General features: G+C 45.7%; 1 protein-coding gene and 1 long non-coding RNA gene across 11 annotated transcripts; one reads left to right on the forward strand and one right to left on the reverse strand.

The window, feature by feature from the left end:
* Nucleotides 1–1,028: 1,028 nt before the first annotated feature.
* Nucleotides 1,029–17,876, reverse strand: prl (prolactin). Its single transcript, XM_035398512.1, has 6 exons — nt 17,817–17,876; nt 4,397–4,563; nt 3,798–3,913; nt 3,359–3,466; nt 2,363–2,545; nt 1,029–1,741 (listed from the first exon to the last, which is right to left on the reverse strand). The coding sequence occupies exons 2-6, from the start codon at nt 4,434–4,436 to the stop codon at nt 1,559–1,561; spliced, it is 630 nt and encodes a 209-aa protein (XP_035254403.1). The 5' UTR covers nt 4,437–4,563; nt 17,817–17,876; the 3' UTR covers nt 1,029–1,558.
* On the forward strand, nt 7,206–16,486 carry LOC118216904. 10 transcript variants are annotated; one of them, XR_004763095.1, is made up of 4 exons: nt 7,206–7,224; nt 10,776–10,892; nt 14,605–14,710; nt 16,134–16,486. It is a non-coding gene; the product is annotated as an uncharacterized LOC118216904 (long non-coding RNA). The 10 variants fall into 10 exon arrangements; XR_004763096.1 differs by having other exon boundaries at nt 7,210–7,224; nt 10,771–10,892; XR_004763094.1 differs by lacking the exon at nt 7,206–7,224 and adding an exon at nt 8,261–8,285.
* Nucleotides 17,877–18,745: the final 869 nt, after the last annotated feature.

An 18,745-nucleotide genomic window follows, 5' to 3' on the forward strand; every position in this document is an offset into this window, starting at 1 on the left:
GGTCTGGCCAAAGCTCTCCTGAGTTTGTCTCCTGTGTGGGGTGTGTTTGGGGAGCGGGTCTGTCAGGACGTTCAAGCTTTTGGATTTTTTTTCTTTTTTTTTTTTTTTGCTTCTTTTTTAATAAAATAAATGGGGAAACTGAAGTTCATGCAGGGTCTCATTTTTTGTGTTTGCACCATTACCATGCACTGCGACCACACAGCTAATACACGCAAAGCTACCACACAGCTAATACACGCAGCTAATACACGCACAGCTAATACACGCAAAGCTACCACACAGCTAATACACGCACAGCTAATACACGCACAGCTACCACACATCTAATACACACGCAGCTAATACACATGCAGCTAATACACGCACAGCTACCACACAGCTAATACACACACAGCTAATACACGCGCGGGACAGGCTTCCTGTCGGACCACACCCCTTCTCTCTCCCATTGGCTTTCGTTCTGGGGTCCCCTGCGATTGAGCTTCTTGGCGCTGGGTAACACGGCAGGTGAGGTTCTCGTCTGGTTCTGAAGGTTCTGCGTCTCAGTAAGAGCCCAACAGCGTCTTTACACCGAGCACCAACTCGCCCACACGAGACTTTGCACTGTCCCTCCTGGATTATATAGCCCCTCCATGCTGGCTCGACTCCCTTAAGCACTGATAGGCCATCAATAAAGTGAAGGGCAGACATTCTACTCGTGTATATATATATATGTGGATTGTTGAATTCTATTGTAGGATTACCATTTTAATGGTAGGCTAGAAAACAATCGGAAACTCGCGTGTGTCCATTTATCTCTTCCTGGAGACTGGTCTGTGTTTGTGTCGTCACGCACGTCTCTGTATTGGAGTATATTTGAAACGCAGTCCGTTATGTCAGACAGAAAAATGTTTATACAGGTTAATGTGCGTTACTATGACATTTACCAGCGCTTTCTGGATTAGTATAGCGATAATCATGGACAGTGGAGTTTGGGGACAGAATTACTATGAAAGTTTTTGTTGGCAGTTCAGTTAATGGTATAAAATGGGATTATGTTATGAAAACCAGTGCACAGATTAAATACAATTATTCTCAAACTTAAAAATGTAATATTTAAGAATGCCACAAACAGTCTGTTATGCAAGATAGAATTTTATTGTCATTTGTGTAGCAACAGTAGTTTCCAAGAATAAAACAAAATCTGTAGTTCAGCGATCTGGGTTGATAATTAAATGGTGACGGTCCTCAACAATTTTGACACCTTAAAGGTGTCTTTAGACAGTAATTTGCATAAGTTATGTTGATGTTATTGCAGTATTGCAGACACAGGTTGCAAATATTTGAATGAGTGCGGGATTAAAATCCCTTCCCTTTTTCAAGTTTTCTGATCTGTCAATTTTGTGCAGGATATGTTCTTTTAAGTGTGTACAATAAGGCATAGTACAAAATTATAAATTAAGTATTAGGAATGGGGCTGAATCCAGGTCTGTGATTCGATGAACATTTCTAAAAAGAATAAAAAAATAAGCTTATTTTTTATACTGTAGCCCAAATTAGAATATCCCCCTCCCCCAGTTTAGCACCGGTCCTGCTTGGCTGCCCTGCAACGGAGGAGCTTGAGAAAGTTGTCGATTTTGTGGGAGTCCCGACGGAAACAGGACAGCAGGAAGTAGAAGTTGATGAGGCGGGAGTTCTTGTCGCTGCCGAGGTCGCCGCCTTGGAAGGGGAGGGGGGAGAGGGACTTGGAGGAGGAGCCAATCTGCAGGACGGAACCGGGAAGAGGGGCGGGGTCGCCCGCGTTATTCACACGGCCACCTGCTTCGCTCCTCGGGACCTGTCGGCCGCGCCCTCATCTTGGGTTTGCATGTGGAAGTGTGTAATTTTGAATTTGCATGAAAGTGTCATTTCAGGTATATATGAAAGCGTTATTTAGGATTTGTATGTGGAAGTGTGTAATGAGAAGTCTTGGGATGCTGCACCAGATGATCTCTGGTTAGACTTTAGACTTCATTGTCGCCAAGGGGGAAATTCCTTTCCACAGCACTGTACCCATCAGACAGCAGTACATACAACAGCACACGGTAACAACATACAATGACGGACAACAGTACACACTCAGGCCTGTTCAGCGAGGCCTGTTGGTCAGGCGGCTATAGCTGTGGGGATCAAGCTTTTCCCAAAGCAAGCCCTTCTGCACCTCAGTGCTCTGCACCTGCGCCCGGAGGGCAGTAGGGTAAGGTGGTGGTTGAGTGGGTGTGTGATGTCCTGTTCTGTTGAGGTTGCAATGCGTGCAATGGCCTTTTTGTTTAGTTCCACGAGGTTGGTTGTGGGGATACCAATTACCCTTATACTGTACACAGTGTGATGTCCCAGCACTCACCTTGTGAATCAGCCTGTCCAGCCCAGAGCTCAGGCTGTTGGACTGGTCCTGCAGTTCCCTTGTTTTGCTGTAGATGGCGCCGTTCTGCGGATGGGACAGCGTGGGCGCCTCGGAGGCGAGCAGGAGCAGGGGATCGTTCCAGGACAGCAGGAGCGCGCGGGCGATGGACAGCAGCTCTGATTCCTTGGGGGAGGGTGCAGAAACGGACATTTGGCTAGCCAAGGACCTGCTGCGGGTAGCATTCTGCACAATAGCACTTAATACGTCCGTAAATAAGAACCTACTACACGCTGACCGCATACAATACTGCCCGTGAGCATACAGTGCCCCCTAGTGGCCAATCGTCAGCATAGCCCAGGAGTTTTCAACCGGTTTTGATCCAGGTATCCCAACCCAGACTCAAAGGCATCCACGGGACTCCAGTCATAAGTTACATTTTTTATATTTAGAAAAGGGATTCATAAAGGTCACAAAAGGGTTGGGGGTGAGGGTGAGATTGCAATCGGGGACCAGGGAATTGTGCCTGCAGACTGGGAGAGGAGAATGAAATCATGGACCCAACAGAAGGGAGACCCCCCCGCCATCTCCACCTTTGCAGAGCCCCTCTTGAAAACCCGGGGCATAACTGACCATCTCAGAATTTTGCAAATCAGCCCGATGAAGGTCCGCTAGTGGATAGCTGAGCAGGAGCATAAATATAAACATGGCGCTGTCGTATTCGCACATTTCATAATTCCGATATATTATCTCACGCCACACACCCCGTGTGAAGTGCAAAGCACACAGACCAGAGATTCATGCGTTTGTCCTTAATTTTAACTGACAAATGCAATGTTTTTCTTCACAGACCACAGTTTGGCGACTTAAGCAGTCGCCAAAAATGACCCCGCAAAACTGTCTTTCAGGAAGTAAGCTAGGGCTCTCTTGTGAATTTTGAATAAGAGCGCAGGATGGATGTTGAGCGAGTCCAGGCCTGTGTGTGAAGACGGAACCCACCGGCACTCTCAAAGCCTGGTCCTTGTCGTGAGGGGTTTGGAGGGAAGCCGTGTGGCACATGGAGGGGCGTGGCATCAGGATCTTTCCCATCGGAGGGAAATGGGTGTCCTGAGAGGGGAACAGCGCAATGAGAGGAACCGATTAACCCTGATTAACACGAATTAACACCACACTGATTAACACCACCAGATATTAACATACTTATTAACACCACCCTGAATAAACACTAATTAACACCACAAAGATGAAATCCAGGGATTAACACACTGATTAACCCCACCCTGGATAAACACGCCGATTCACACAACCTAGACTTCACTACCACGAGAGAGATTTCACAGTGTTGAGTGTGGCTCTTTTCTGAACGCGGTAACAGAAGCGGGAGTGAGAGTCAGCGAGGCGGAGACGGCCAGCCGGACGCGGGCGGGCGGGCACTGACCAGGTCGTTGGTCAAGGACGTGCTGAGAGAGTGAAGCTTGTCGGACAGCTGCGACGCCCGCTCCAGCATGTCGCCGAGTCCCACCGCGTACCCCTGGCTCGCCAGACACAGCAGAGCTGCAACTCAGACAAAATGGCCGCCGTCAGTCACCGTGCACCGTGCTAAATTCAGATGATTTAGCGTACATTTAGATGTAGTTGTGTGCATCCTTATCCTGGGTGATAATAATGGATTGGATTTACGTACTGTCTTGAGGGATCTCAAAGATATTGTCCTCACTGAGACCAGTGGAAAGACTCTCAGATGGAGAGGCACTAGACTGTAGAAGAAGGATGCATGCTGCGTAGTATACACTCACCAGTACATTAGCATTTAGCAGATAGCAGCTCTTATCCAAAGAGACTCACACAACTTTTACATAACATTTACATTGCATCCGTTTATACAGCTGGATGTATAAGTACCTTAAGTACCTTGCTCTAGGGTACAACGGCAGTGTTCTACCTGGGAATCGAACCTGTGACCCATAGGTTACAGCTCCTTCTCCATTATACACTGCCACCCCACCAGTACAAACTCATCCTCACAAGTGTGCTCACCTGTCAAGAAGAGGCTGCTTCCTTTAAATCGCTGAGCCATCTCTCACTCTGTCTTCGTTCTTCTGCCGTTCCTTGGATCTCCGTCCACCCCTTCCCATTTTATACGGTCCTCAGCCACGCCGGTTTGGGTATTCATGGTGTCCGACTGAGGCTGAACTAGTTCTCTCCTGTGCTGCGATAATGAGAAACATTGTCGTGAGGTTTGTCGAAAATGAACGAATGAATACCCATAAGAATGCTCCGGAGTTGTTTGGGTGCATGACGCACACCTGTGACGTACCGCGGGCGAAATGTTTGGGCGGAATTGAAAGAAATGTCGGTGCGTTCTTGTTTACATTACAGGCCCTTGGTTCACCTGTTGTCACAGACGGCTATGTAATGCCAGTCCAGAAAGCAAAAGAACGAAAATCTCAACCTTTAGAGAATTATTATTTTATTAGTGATATTTAAAATTATGTTATTAATGATTATGACAACAACAGCAACAAAAAAAACAACAACACAACAATATTATTATTGTTGTTGTGGTTATTATTATCAGTAGTAGTAGAATTTACAATAACCATATAAATGATGATGATGATAACAACATGAACAACAACAACAACAACAATAATAATAATACTATATTTTTAATAGCATTATTTAGCCTTTATTTTCGCCTTGGGTGTTTCACTTTGGTAATAATAGCTGTTAAGAATGGTCTCCTTCATTTCCACACTAATCTCCTCCTACACTCAGCAGACAGATGGGCCAGCCGCACCAGGGATTCGATATAGCGCCTCTTTACCCCGCTGGTGGATCACAGGCAAGGCCTCAGCCCAGGTGTTCTGCTACAGGTGTTCTCCAGGTGAAGAATCTTTACCGGAGAAGCAAGAGACACATACACTTTACTGTCCTTTGACGTTAAACGTTAAAATAATGGGCTTAGATCTGGCACCTGTGCCGCTACAGGTGTTCTCCAGGTGAAGAATCTTTTGCCACAGGTGTTCTCCAGGTGAAGAGTCTTTACTTTGAGAAGCAAAGGACTCGTACTCTTTACTGTCCTTTGAAGTTAAACGTTAAAATAATGGGCTAGGTTTCTGTACCTGTGCTGCTACAGGTGTTCTCCAGGTGAAGAATCTTTACCGGAGAAGCAAGGGACACATACTCTTTACTGTCTTTTGACGTTAAACGTTAAAATAATGGGCTTAGATCTGGCACCTGTGCCGCTACAGGTGTTCCCCAGGTGAAGAATCTTTTGCCACAGGTGTTCTCCAGGTGAAGAGTCTTTACTCCGAGAAGCAAAGGACTCGTACTCTTTACCGTCCTTTCATGTTAAACATTAAAATAACGGGCTTAGATCTAGCGCCCTCTGCTGTCCCTGAAGACTTTTGCAGCCTGCACCTCTGGTTGCCAAACACCGCGTCTGTTCTGAAACCTTACGCAGGGTCATTGCACTCCAGGGCTCACGGTCATCTCCACAGCGCAGCAGTGTTTCCGACCTACCGGTGGAACCCTGTCGTGGATCTAACGTTATTTAAACTTAATTTAATTATATTTTACAAATTGCTACATTTTTTGTGTTTTTATTTGCGCTTGATTTGGTATTTGATTTTATTTACATTATTTATGTAATCAATCTGTCATATTTATGTTATTATGCAGCGAGAAATTTTGAGGAAAATACTGAAATTACATCATTAGACCTGCCCCACTGCTTCAGTGCCTGGAGTTATGCCTCTGGCTTGAAGACGAAAAACACGGAAATTCACAAAAACACGACATTTTCTCACCAAGAAGGATGCCTGTGAAAGGGAAACCTTTGATGAACAAAAACTAGAACTCAGCCAGGGGATTCAGCCAAAAAGAAAAAAGGTTTTATCTCATTTTTAACTTGAATCTCAGGTCACAGCTAAGGGTCTTCATCAAACCTTTGCCTGCCATTACAGAAACACTACACGGAAAGGCTAATGTCTTCACCAGGTTGTCCTCGTGAGGTCTTTACTACTGTTACTTCACTAGAACGGCTGCAAGCATATACATACATATATATATATGTGTGTGTGTGTATGTGTGTGTGTGTGTGTGTGTAGCCTAATGAGCCTAGCTGCCTGTCTTAGCTCAGTGAATGTGTTGTGAATGTGAGAATATGTATTTTACATGGAGAGACACACGTGTCTTACATGGCCTCTCTCAGCAGGAGGGTAATTACAGTGGTATTCTGGTATGGAAAAGTACGCCTGAAAAATCCCCCACTGGGAGGCCTCTGTAGTGGTTTGTGTGCATATGTGCGTGTCTGTGCAGGTGTGTGTGTGTGTGTGTGTGTATGTATGTATGTATGTGTATGTGTGCAGGCGTGCCTGTGTGTGTGTATGTATGTATGTATGTATGTATATGTGTGTGTTTAGCTGTATGTTTATTGAAAAGGTACTTCATATGTGCTGCGTGCTCTGTTTTGAGCTTTGAAACACTATAGGACACAGACCCCCATAAATCATGTGCAAATACATGTCCCAGTGTGGAGTCACTCTGCAGAGTGCTGGCGTAGTTATCTCACTCTTTCGCCTCTCTGTGTCTGTGCCTCATTGGTCACCAGCACGCTAGCCTGCCCCTGGCCCCGCCCCCACCCCTACCCCTACTCCTACTCCTACCCTCACCTCACCCCCCACCCGCCGTCTCCAAGACCTGCCTGTGTCCTCTAGCAATGTTTGCCTGACATTGAGAAGGTCTTTATCTAACCAGAGACCCACTAGGCCTGGCTAAGACCCCACCCACGGCTCGCTCTGTGTACAGTGGAAACACATAGGCCTGTAGGCCTGTCGCTGTCCTCCAATTCTGTCTTTCAGGTATGAAAATTAGATTTCAAGTTTTGTGCCTGTGCTCGTTTATGTCTGGAGGGGGGGGGGGGACGACAATGGCGGCATATATCTAGGGGTGAAGACCTTGATGAAGTTGAAGAGTCTGTTCCTTTAAATCAGTGGGTAATGTTTAACTGTAGATGGGCAGGCCAGGACTTGAACTGCCTATGCTAACAAATACCTGTTAAAGCCCCCTCCTCAACCAATGAGAAAACCTTCTTTTTTTCAGGCTTTGCTGGCAGAGGGGCCCTCTTCCGGTCTCTCTCGAATGTTATTTTTCTTTTTCCCCCCAAGTTTGGATGAAAAATTTCCACACGTTTCCCTGCCTAATTATTCAATAAATTTCATTTTTTTGCGTCATTCCGTGTAAAATACCGTCTTGAAATGGAGATGGGGTGTTCTGGGGTGTTCGAACGGCCGCAGCTCGTGCTTGAAAAATGTACAATGGAAATCGCAAAACACATTTTTGTCTCTCGCTGATGATGTTGAACAAAATGCAAAAAAATCTGATTACTATTTTTAATGGCAAAAAGCGAAGAACGTCAAAGTGTTTCAAGATGCTAGATTAACCGTAGTTTGCAATATTTTATGAAACGAAATTATAGACTGTGGCAAATATGTATATAGCCTACTTTTCTCATTTAAGATCAATCTGTATTGATTGCGGCAGCGTTGCCAAAACCTATGACTGTTTTTGAACACAGGGACATTTAAAACATTAAATGCGGCGTAAATGTTGGCATTTGGTGCAAATAAAAATCTGTTTTCCAGTGTGTCAGGGCAGTAAATATGCATTAAGCTTTCCAATTTAACGCGGTTCCGTCACAATGGACAAAGATAATTGGGTGACATTTAATGATAATTTAATTAAACTCAACAAAGACGGTTTAAGTTTAATATTAATGCATTCTATATTAGGAACACAGTGTGCCGAGATTTAGGGGGTGGTATTCAGGGGGCGGAGAATGGGGAATTGGGAACTGGTTGTTGGAACAGTAGTTTGCATTTTAAAAAAGAAAAGCCGAGCAAGGCTCTGGGTGCGCATCACCGTAAGATAACTTCTGAATGTACGCTGTATAGTGAATGTTTACACGACACAACTAAACCTGTATTTTTGTACAAGTATAGCCAAGTGAATGCAACGATGTTGTCTCAAGCGAACACTGCCTGTACGAGACAACATACAACAGTGGAATACTACATTTCCCAGACTCAAAAGACTACAGTTAAAAGAGACGCAATTGGTTACAGGTGTGCATGGGGTTGGTCGTTAACCCAGGTAGGCTATAAATGTAGTTTCGACACAGCGCTCTGAGACTGACTAGCCTACAAGGTGACCTGGTAAGAAAACGCACGTGCTGGGGGGCGTGCATTGGAAAACTACATGCTGTGTTACTCTGCTTATTGAGTAGTTTGTTTTTAACATAGGCCTATTTGAAAATGCTTTTAAAAATAATCTGTTAAATAGGGGAGTGACAAAAGTTTTAAAACGGCTGTTATGCTATTTTAAGCGTATGTTTCCATATTTTTAGCTACATATGTGATGTCAGTGTCAATGTGAATGTTACCATATGGGTGATGCAGTAAAAATAAGGAATGCATAAATAAAGACGAGGATAAGGAAGTGAACGTAATACGAAGACAGGTCTAAAATGAAAGGCATTCGTTGACGCCCATTTGTTTGAACTTTTTCTGTTTTAATTGGCTATCTAATCTTTAACTATTCAGTTTGGCTGTGGTAAGCATTTGAAAATGGCAGGACGAGATGAAGTATTGGGTAGATGCACCGAAAGTGAATCTGTCCGCTTCTTTTACATAATGAATGGACGCATTATGTTTGCCGTAACTTGGCGGCTGCTGTTTGTTTAGTTTAAATAGATCTGCTCTTTCACAATTTACGATAGCCTATACATTTAACCGCTTCAGTCCGAGGTCTTTGCTACACCGTACATGTGTTAGGGTCAAAGGACTGTAGGGTAAGGTGGTTGCACGTTTGAACTCTGCATATGGAATGTTAAAATGTTTTCCCCTAACTCTTGTTTTTACTAGTTTTGGAACAATAACGTCTCACTTGTCTATTGGCTTCAGAAACGGCAGTCCCTTATGTAACATGCATGTTAATGATATGCTAATGAAATGGGTTTACACTATTTACGCCATAGTGGATGTCCTACAGTATTCTTTTCATAATAGTTTTAGAACAAAATGAGCTCGTGTGCTAAACGTGTTTAAAATTTCCCCTGTACGTGGCTGCGTGCTAATCGAAGCCTATATGCTTTTCGCGACTGTCTCAGCTCCTTCCCTCCAAACTCATTGCAGAAATTTTAAGCGACATATCTTAAGTCTTGCCCACATCACCTAAAGATTCCGGACGTGCGGTAAAACTGCTTTGTACAACGCTTCGGGAGAGACAGGCTTGTTCAGTTCGGCTTTCTGGGGATTTCAGGGGAGCTCCTTGAATGTGCCAGGAGTACTGTAACTAGACGCAATGGCGCGTCCTGCCAGTTGATGGCGTAAATTGGCAGCCAGTGCGTCTGAACCAATCGAGACGGGAGAGCTGTAGCTCTTCTCCACAGACACGGCAGTCCATTCATCCGCGCTGCGCGCTTCCGTTCCCACCAGGTGGGGCTTTCAGGGGCTGTGTTTGCTCGAGCTCTGGACGTGGGACCTAATGCAGTTTATACTGCGGAGCTGTAAATTTCCTAAAATGAGCTGTCTGCTGCTAATCTGGAGATGATGCCTGGTTGAGTAATCTGTCATTTCCTTTTTAGATTAAGAGTGGCTGGTCTTGTTTCCCCCCCCCCCCCCCCCCCCCCCCCCCCCCCCTTTTTTTTACAAAGGCTAGAAGTCAAGGTGTTTCAAAGGTTTGTGTGTGCTCATTAAGTTGGTAGTGCTGATTGTTCCACTAACAGGGACTGGTTGTTCAGTGGAGCCAGTAACAATTAAGTGCTGAAGGTGGCATGTAAAATTTGACGTGCATATTGAGAACAGAAGTTGATTGAATGAAATATTGGTACATGCCAGCAGCTCAAGTCATTCACTTTCATTTATAGCAGAAATGGAAGAGAAATTTGGTTGACTCAGGCTAACGTAAATCGTGGAGAGCTCTGCTGGAGTTGAAACTAGTAAACAATGTGACCCCAGGACCTAGTTGTGAAACTTTTTTTTTTTTTTTTTCTCCCCCACCGTCGTTTCCCCCCCCCCCCCCCTCTTCCTGCCACCCTCATGGACATGGCCTATGGCGGTGTAGTAAAATGACCCTCTTCAGTCTCTATGCTAATTCGTTGCTGCTCTGGAACTCCAGTTGGTCTGCTGCCTATATAGCCCTGCCCATATGGTTAGCTTGCATGTGCACATGCTGATGTATGTACTGCTGGCCCACTTGCATTCTTTCTCTCCTCAGCAAGCCCTCCCCCTCCCCCCTTCCTCCACATGCGCTCTCCCTTTCACTCCCCCCTCCCCTTCCTCTTCCCCCAGACCACCTCTGCCCTCCTCCCTTTAACGTTCCTCTTCTCTTCCCCCTTCTCTCACAAGCGCAGGAGCACGGAAACGCACGTCAGATAGAAAATGTCGGACTCAGAGACTGCCGCGCCCGTCCAGGCTGACGCTCCTGTTCCCGCGCCATGCCAGGTCATCAAGGAGGAGCTGGACAAGTGGTGAGTGGAGCCCGCCCGCCGGCGTTCAGGTTCCTCGGGCCGTGGGGCCCCCGTTCCTACGCCTGAACGCTGACTCATTCGCCTGTCTGTACGAGTTCTAACTGGGGGGGGGGGGGGGTTGGAGGGTCTGGGTCTGGGTCTGGGTCTGGGGGTGAAGTTTGGTTGTGTAGTCGTGCCCTGATGTGTTTTGCTTGAAGGAGACTGAGGGGTGGACCTGTGCTGGGCCGTGTGCATGGTTTTTGAGGGTGTGTGCGTCTTTGAGACAGGGGACATGGGGACACAGCGGTTTGGTGGACAGATGGGAGAGGGAGAGAATGGGGTGTCTGGCCATGTTGAAGAATTTCAAAGATGATGGTCAAACGATGCTCGCGTGCACAGCCCATTTGGTGCCTGGAATTCGCCCGTCTGGTTTAATTTTTCCATGTCCGTTTGTGATCCCTGTCCTTATCGATATCCTAACTCTGAGCTTCCATGTGCTGTGTTTCTCTTGGATGTTTTGTGCATATGACTAATTGAATCTCTTCCCTCTGTATTAATCTGGTTTTGTGGTCTCAGGTTTTGTGGATGGAGGGTGGAGGTGTGTGTGTGTGTGTGTGTGGGAAGATTGGATCCCACTGACCGTGGCGCTAACGTTCGGTGTCTGACATAACCGTCCGAGCGCTGACACTGCAGCGTGGTTATCTCCATCGGAACAGATTGTGCTGGATGCAAACTGCAGTTTGACCCCGGCGGGGGTAACGTTGTGCAAGCTTCAGAACGTGCCCAAGGAGAGGTCAGGCGGTGAGCTAGGCCCGAGTCCAGCCTACGTGACCTTGTGACCTCTGGGAGGACAAGTTATATTTGGGGGTGGTAGCTGTCTACTTCATGTCTTTATTTATTTTTATTTAATGGTGTGGGGGGTGTCTTCCCCTGTACTTGAAATGGTTTTTCTTTGATTTCAGGGTTTGCTTTGATAGACTTCTGAGATGTGCAGGACGAGGGAGCGACTTGAGGCTCCTGAAAAGTCAGTTTGGAGGACATTTCTCTTTAAATGCAATAGGAACAGAATTCTGGGAAGTGGAGTCTTGTAGTACTGTGGAGCACTGTACTTTAGCCAGCACAAGTTAGTCAGGCAAAGTAATGGCATATGCTCTGTACAGGTACATGGTGATTGAGTCTTACACATGCTCTGACAAACTGCAGGAAAGGAACAGAAGTATTGTATCCTAGGTGTTGATTTGCTTAAATTCTGCATAAAATATTTAACCTGTGGAGAGTCTGGCACGTTCCTTGTGTTGTCATACTGCTTATGAACGTGCACGAACATGGCCTTCTCAAGGTCAAAACAAAATGGTGTTCTGTGACCCTAACCACCTAGCAGTTTTGCACTGCAGCGGCTTCATTTAGTTACCATTCTGACTCTGTAAATTTAAGTGTACTTGCAATTGATTTTAAAGTATTTACAAGAAGTTTTAAGTCAGGGGTCCTCAACTCTGACCTTGTAGGACAGCAATTTGCTGGGTTTTATTTCACTTAAAATTAGACGTGTTCAGACTCTCAAAACCAGGTGAGTTGGGTTCAATTATTTGATGCTTTAGTCAAAGACCAGGGTGGGCCTTAGCTTTAGTTTTTCTGCTTGTGTGTATTTGGATCTTCAACCCATGGGCCTGTTGAGTCAGGAGGTGATGTCTTGGTTACTCAACACTTTCTCCACCAAAGCTGTTAATTAGTTGACCTTTTCTTGCTTGGTTATGTTTGAATCCATTGCTTATTTTAAAATGGTAGACTGTCAGTTTGTCACCAATGTGCTAAATTTTGTGCTGAAACTGCTCTTTTCTTCTGCAGTACCCATAATTCTGCTGTGACGGGACATTATGTCCTCTGTGAGCGTACTTTATTTTTAATGTGCTACGCCCTACAGGAGGGGTAGGGGGGGTGGATTTTGCCCTCGACGGTAGAACATGTAAACATTTTTCTTGCTTGACGCTTCGCATGGAAAGTGGGCGGGTCCAGCTCAGTGAGTGAGTGCACTGAGGTAGCGTGGGGGCAGGCTCTCCATAGTCTCGCGTAGCTGTGACTTCTTCGCTACAGAGCGCCCTCAAACTTCCAGCCTCATTTCCCTCCAAATATCAGTCTCTAAAAAATCCCTTGTGCTGTATCTCCTTACAGGAAGGTGCTATTCTGAACGGTACAGGCTAATTGTGTGTGGGGGAGTCTTCATCAGCAGGTTTCTCCCTGGCAGAGTCTAATGCGCTAGCCTTCATTAGCAGACCTTGTGGGCCTTACAGATGAGAGCGGCCCGTAGCTTTGCACCCAACACCTGTCTGCGTCTGTTAGTGTCAGCTTCCAGTCACAAGTGCCAGCCTCTGGGTTTTACCCGCTGCTGACTTAACTTAATATGGCTAACCTGTCAGCACCTTTCTCCACCACACGCTTCTAGTTTTCAAACTTATTTTGTATGTGTAGGGTGACTATTGGATTTCAAGAGGAGGACTGGGGTTTGTTGTGAACAGTGCTGGCCCATTTGTTTGTTTATGATCTATTGAACATTCAAAATGTGACTGGACATATCTGGGTGTTCTGATTATAATTGCTGATTGAATGTTTCCCAGACCATTTAAAGAGGGTGGGGGTGGGGATGAGCTCAATAGTTTCGCTTGGTTTATGGATTATAGACAACTCTTAATCTTCCTGAAATGTTGAGTTGACTCCACTGGATGTTTGAAGATTTGCTTTAATGCACTACTCGTAGTTCTTGAGAATGTTTGCTGCCCATGCTCAGTGCAAGGTTTGTCAGTTCTTTTTAAACGTGAGCCTCCTAGGATGTTGTCTAATCTCTTGCAGGGATCAATGCGTGTTAAAGCTTGCTTGACCCGAGTCGGTCTGCGTGCTGGCAGATTAGCTGACCCCACAGCCCCTCTGAAACCGAAATGGTGCTGTCTGTATTCAAGCTTAAACCATTTGGAGCAGGAGTAGGTAATTCTGTTCCTGGAGTGCCAGAGGGATTCCTGCATTTACAAAAAAAAAATTTTTTTTAATTTTATTTATTTTTTATTTGAGATCTCTATGAAATGAGGGGTCCGTTACAATCTGAGCAATTTTAGAGCCAGAATGCTTCCTGGTGCATTGTGGGGAAATGAGCAGTGTGCACTGGGGGAGGGGGTGGGGATGAATACTGAGTTCTGTAGGTTTGCATTCGAACCCCTAACCCCAGGAGACTGATGTTGTGCGGTGCAGGGTCAGCGGGGCATCTGCCGGGTCGCACCCGCGCGCGGTTTTGCTGCCGGTGCTTTGGAGCCGTAATCTGAGACCTGTGTGCAGGAAGCGGTTCCGCCGCCCGGACTGGCGCTGTCACTCACCGCCCGTCACTAGGGGGGCGTGTGTGCCGCGTTTCACCGTTTGAGCCCGTGGATCCCTTGGCGTTCACGGCACCGCTGAGCGTTCATCGGTTTCCTGGCTCTGCGCTTCTTAAGGCCAATCACACTTCCACCCCCCTGTTAACTCCGCCCTTGTCTCCACCCCCTCATGCTGCTCGGTCACTGATTCATCACGTCGCTGCCTGCCTCTATTGGGTCCAGATTTACTGGGAGGCCCCTAACAGTGTGGCAGCAGTGGGATGCTCGGGTTTGAGTGTCAGGTGTAAAGCACAGCTGTAGTGTGAGGTCCAGGTGGGGTGGAGGAGTGGTGCGGTGCCAGGTGGGGTTGGAGTGATGTTTTTAACTCTGTGTTCCAGCATCCAGGGGAAGGGGGAGGGCGGCTGCAAGGACCTGCTGGAGGCGTTCCAGGCCTGTCTGAAGACCGCGGCGGAGGCGTCCTGAGAGGAGCACAGCGTTCACAATGTAAGCCCTCCCATTGGTCGGCTCTTCCTACGGGGGCGGCGACCATGAACAGTCACGCCCATGGTCTGTATCGGGGGTGGGGAAATCCTGTCCAGCTCATGCCACCACCTTTCTGAGGTGCACCATCCTTTGATGTTCTGCCTGCGTTTTATTAGGGTCATGACGGACTGAAATGTGATCTAAATGTTTGAGTGAACAGGCTTTGAAGAGCATTGTTAATTGGCTGATTGGAAACTGAAGGGCTTTCTGGGAAACGGGGTTTTTCACCATGGCTGTTTTTAACCCAGAGATCCCCAAACCTGGATGAGAGCTCCAGTTTCGTTGTGGTTTTGTTACTCTGCTCCTAACCGTAATCGCCTGCATTAATTGATCAGTTCTTGCCTCTGCACCAAACACTGGCCAATCCTATTGTGTTTGTGTATAATACTGGGAGGCTTAACTGCTGGAGACTGCAGGGTTTGTTACTTTGCATTCAACTGATCAGTTTAGAGTTCAACTTGCCTCTGGGTCTTAGCTAGTTGCTGACTAGTGAAGACTGAACAGTCCTGGGGCGTGAATACATGTGAAAATTATTGTACTCTGTGTACTTAGTCTAATTAGTCTAGATGAAGTGTTCTGAAGTATACAATGGTATACTTAAAAAATAATATGCTTAGAGTATACATTTGCATATGGGTAGGGAGAATTTATTCATGGCACGCAATGGCCATTTCTGATACAATGTGACCTTAAGAGTAAATCTCTCAATAGACTGTCTCCTTGAGAAAGATTATGGTTGTTAATCTTGAGGTTGCAGTAATGGTTGGCATGGAAACGAGTATACCCACTGGTTCCCCAGGACGGAGTTTGGGACCCCTTTGCTGAAGCAACAGTCATTGGTCAAATGTGTAAATGTGGCTCCCTATTGGTCAGAATCTAATACAGACTGTGCCAGCTGTGGCTAGGAGTCCTGTGAGGTGTCACCCTGGAAGGGTTTAATCGCCAGGGTAACCCGTGCCCTTCCAGCATGCACTGCGCCCCCAACAATGGTTTGCTCCATTGGTGTAAAAGGCATGTGTGGAGGGTGCCTTTATATTCATAAATTGTACTGGGTTCTCAAAGTAGCCTATATGAACATTGTAGAAAGACCAAACTCCTTGTGCTCTTCTGGATAAACTTGTGACACTTTAGTGTACCGTAGAGCTGTACCTGCAGTTACTGACAACACTAAGCTAGGGAGAGGTCTGTGCCTGTTAAAGGTGAATTGGCTTCTGACCAATTTGCTCTTCTCCAAACAAGCAACACAGAGCAGTTGCAAGAGGAAGGAGGGTTTGGGATGACCTACAAGTGGTACTTATTTGTCCCTATGCCTTTTTGCTCATTAAATTTTGGTAATCTAAAGACCTAACGAACGCTCTTCTCCCCCCCCTTCTCTCTCTCCCAGGTCCACTGCACTGAGTCTTCCACAGTCCCAGCATTCCCTTCTACGCACTGCACTGGTCTGAACATTGCTGACATCGCTAGGGGAGGCGGTGGGTACCGGCCCCCATTCTCCCCAAAACCGTTAAATGGAGTCTTCCAATCTCTATATGGATGATTAGAATATACCATGCTGGTGAACCTGTTGGTTTTTAATGTGGTGTTCTCCACTTTGGGAGAGTCAAACATTGAAAATAAAACGTTATCAATATAAAGTACTTTGCATTATTTCATTGTTAAACTCAAAATTCAGTCTGAAAGAAAAATTGTTCCTTGAATGTGAACTGTGAAATAAAGTTTGACTACCTCTGGGTTTAATTGCTGAAGGTTCATTGTACTGCAAGGCGAAGACTCTTACGAAGTGCATCTTGCATGAATGTTGGGGCAAAGGACAAGGTTGCAGTTTTATTACTTTAAATCATTGGCTTACCTAGTATGCTGTGTCTTAAACCGGTGATCTCACTCAAATCCTGGAGGCAGCTATGTCTGGTCTTTGTGCTCCTGCACTTAAGCGTGTAATTCAAGTCACTGATTGGCTAAAGAGTCCGGACACCTCACTTCCGAGGCTTAATTGGCTGCAGATTAAAATGAAATCGCAAAAAAAAAAGCAGAGACTGGGGCCCTCCAGGACTGGAATTTGAGACCCCTGGTTTTAAAGATTGATTTTCTTTTGGCCTTTGGATTTATAATGGGATTATTGGAACGGGTGGGGGGGAAAGTGTTAATCTGTCCATTATGTAGCTAATTTAGTTTATTCTGTGACTGCATTGGATGGCACTGTATTGCAATAAGTGTGCAGATGGACAGGGTTAATTTGACTGTTGGCTGAGGGAATGCACAATACCATTGACTGGACATTCCTGTTTCACCACTGCAGTGGTTATCTGCTTTTAACTTGCTTTAGCCCTGGTCTTCATGTGTATGCACACCATATCCACTGGGTCAAAAGCAACCCAGCCTCACCAGGCACCCCTGTGATAAAGCCTCTTTGAATTTTAAACGCCAACAACAAACAAACCTGTCAATAAATCAGTGCATAACTGTTTTCCTATTTCAGTCTAGAGCCTGCATTGCTTCAGTCTCTAGTAGTCCTTTTTACTACAACTTTTTTTTTTTTTTTTTTTTTTGTGCTAGAATAGATGGGTGGGTGGTGGTATAACTGATTAAGACTTCTGATTTCATAACTGCAAGGTTAAAAGACTCGTACAAATCTTTGTACCCTGACTGTGTACAGCTTTTTAAAAATAAAAAAGGTTAATTTTTAACTTTTCTAAAGGTTGGGCCACTACAGGGAAAAGTACTCCAATTTGAAGCTACATTCATTTTAGGGGGTTTTTTCACTGCTGATAAGCTCAGAAAAGGGTCATTTGACCCAAAGACAACGGTACGGTTCAACACGCTGTCATTAGCTTATGTGGTTTAATTGAAATTGGTAACTGAACTCTGAGTGGTATTGTAATTGTGAGGTTTTAACAAAGGAACCGCTTTCACCGGCAGTTTAAAAAAAAAAAAAAAAAAAAAATTGGCAGACTGCGACTCTTGTCTCAAGTGATGATTTTCCTAATCCGTTCTATTATCTTATTTACATTCCTGGCATCAATCGGGGCGCTCCAGCCAACAGTTCAGAAGAAAGTTCGGCGGTGCTGACCTCAATTCAGCGGCGTTTCAAATTGGGATTTGTGGAAGGAGTGTTGCCATGTGGACGGCTAGCCCCGCACACAGGAATGTTCCCTCAACCGAGACTCCAGAAATTCTCTCGCTTCAGATCGCTCATTGTAGCGGTGTCCTGCTCTGCAAGCCGAAGTGCTTGTAGGACCCGTACCTCAGAGGGAGTCCAAACAGCTGCCTGTGCGGAATGTTGCGGAGGGTGCGGGAGTTATCTGAGAAAGGGGGAGGGGTTGCTGTGGAGAGACATTTTTTGGGTGGGGGCAGGGCAATGACCATTTTAGTTGACAAAAGACGTGCATTAGGGGGCGGTTCTGTGGGGCTGTCACATTTCAACAGACAAGAAAAGGGCTTAAAAACTAACTTTAAGACAGAATGGTTTTCGTTGAAGACCGGTGCCCAAAAGCAGAATGTAAAATAGCATTTTGTGAAAGTCAAATATATTGCCTGAGGGAAACCTGTGTTTTTTTCGTTTTTTGTTTTTGTCAAGAATTGCGCAACTGCTCTCAATAGAAGTAAAAAGTTCTGTGCATAGCAGCTACTCCTTTTCTATATGCGCACGCGACCTTATAAAATCTGTACACGTAAGGGATCTGTGTGACAAGGTTGCTTAGGCCCTTCAAAGCAATGACTACGATGCGCGACCTGGTGGTAACGAGGGGTATTGCACACCAGGCAAATCGGCGCTGCTCACGCCCGTGACACCTGTTCAAACAGGGAGCCCTGCCTCCTAGAAGAAAGGAACAGCCATACATAAACGGAATGGAATATAAACTTGATATCAGCCAGTTAACATGTCATTTGTAACAATAAAGCGTGCATTTTTGACGATACAATGTTACAGTCCATTCTTCGGAGTTGCTATCCTCACTAATTGGGAACAACATGCTATCTGGTTTTAAGATATGTTAT

The sequence above is a fragment of the Anguilla anguilla genome, chromosome 17 (genome assembly GCF_013347855.1).
Source record: "Anguilla anguilla isolate fAngAng1 chromosome 17, fAngAng1.pri, whole genome shotgun sequence".
Taxonomy (NCBI): domain Eukaryota; kingdom Metazoa; phylum Chordata; class Actinopteri; order Anguilliformes; family Anguillidae; genus Anguilla; species Anguilla anguilla.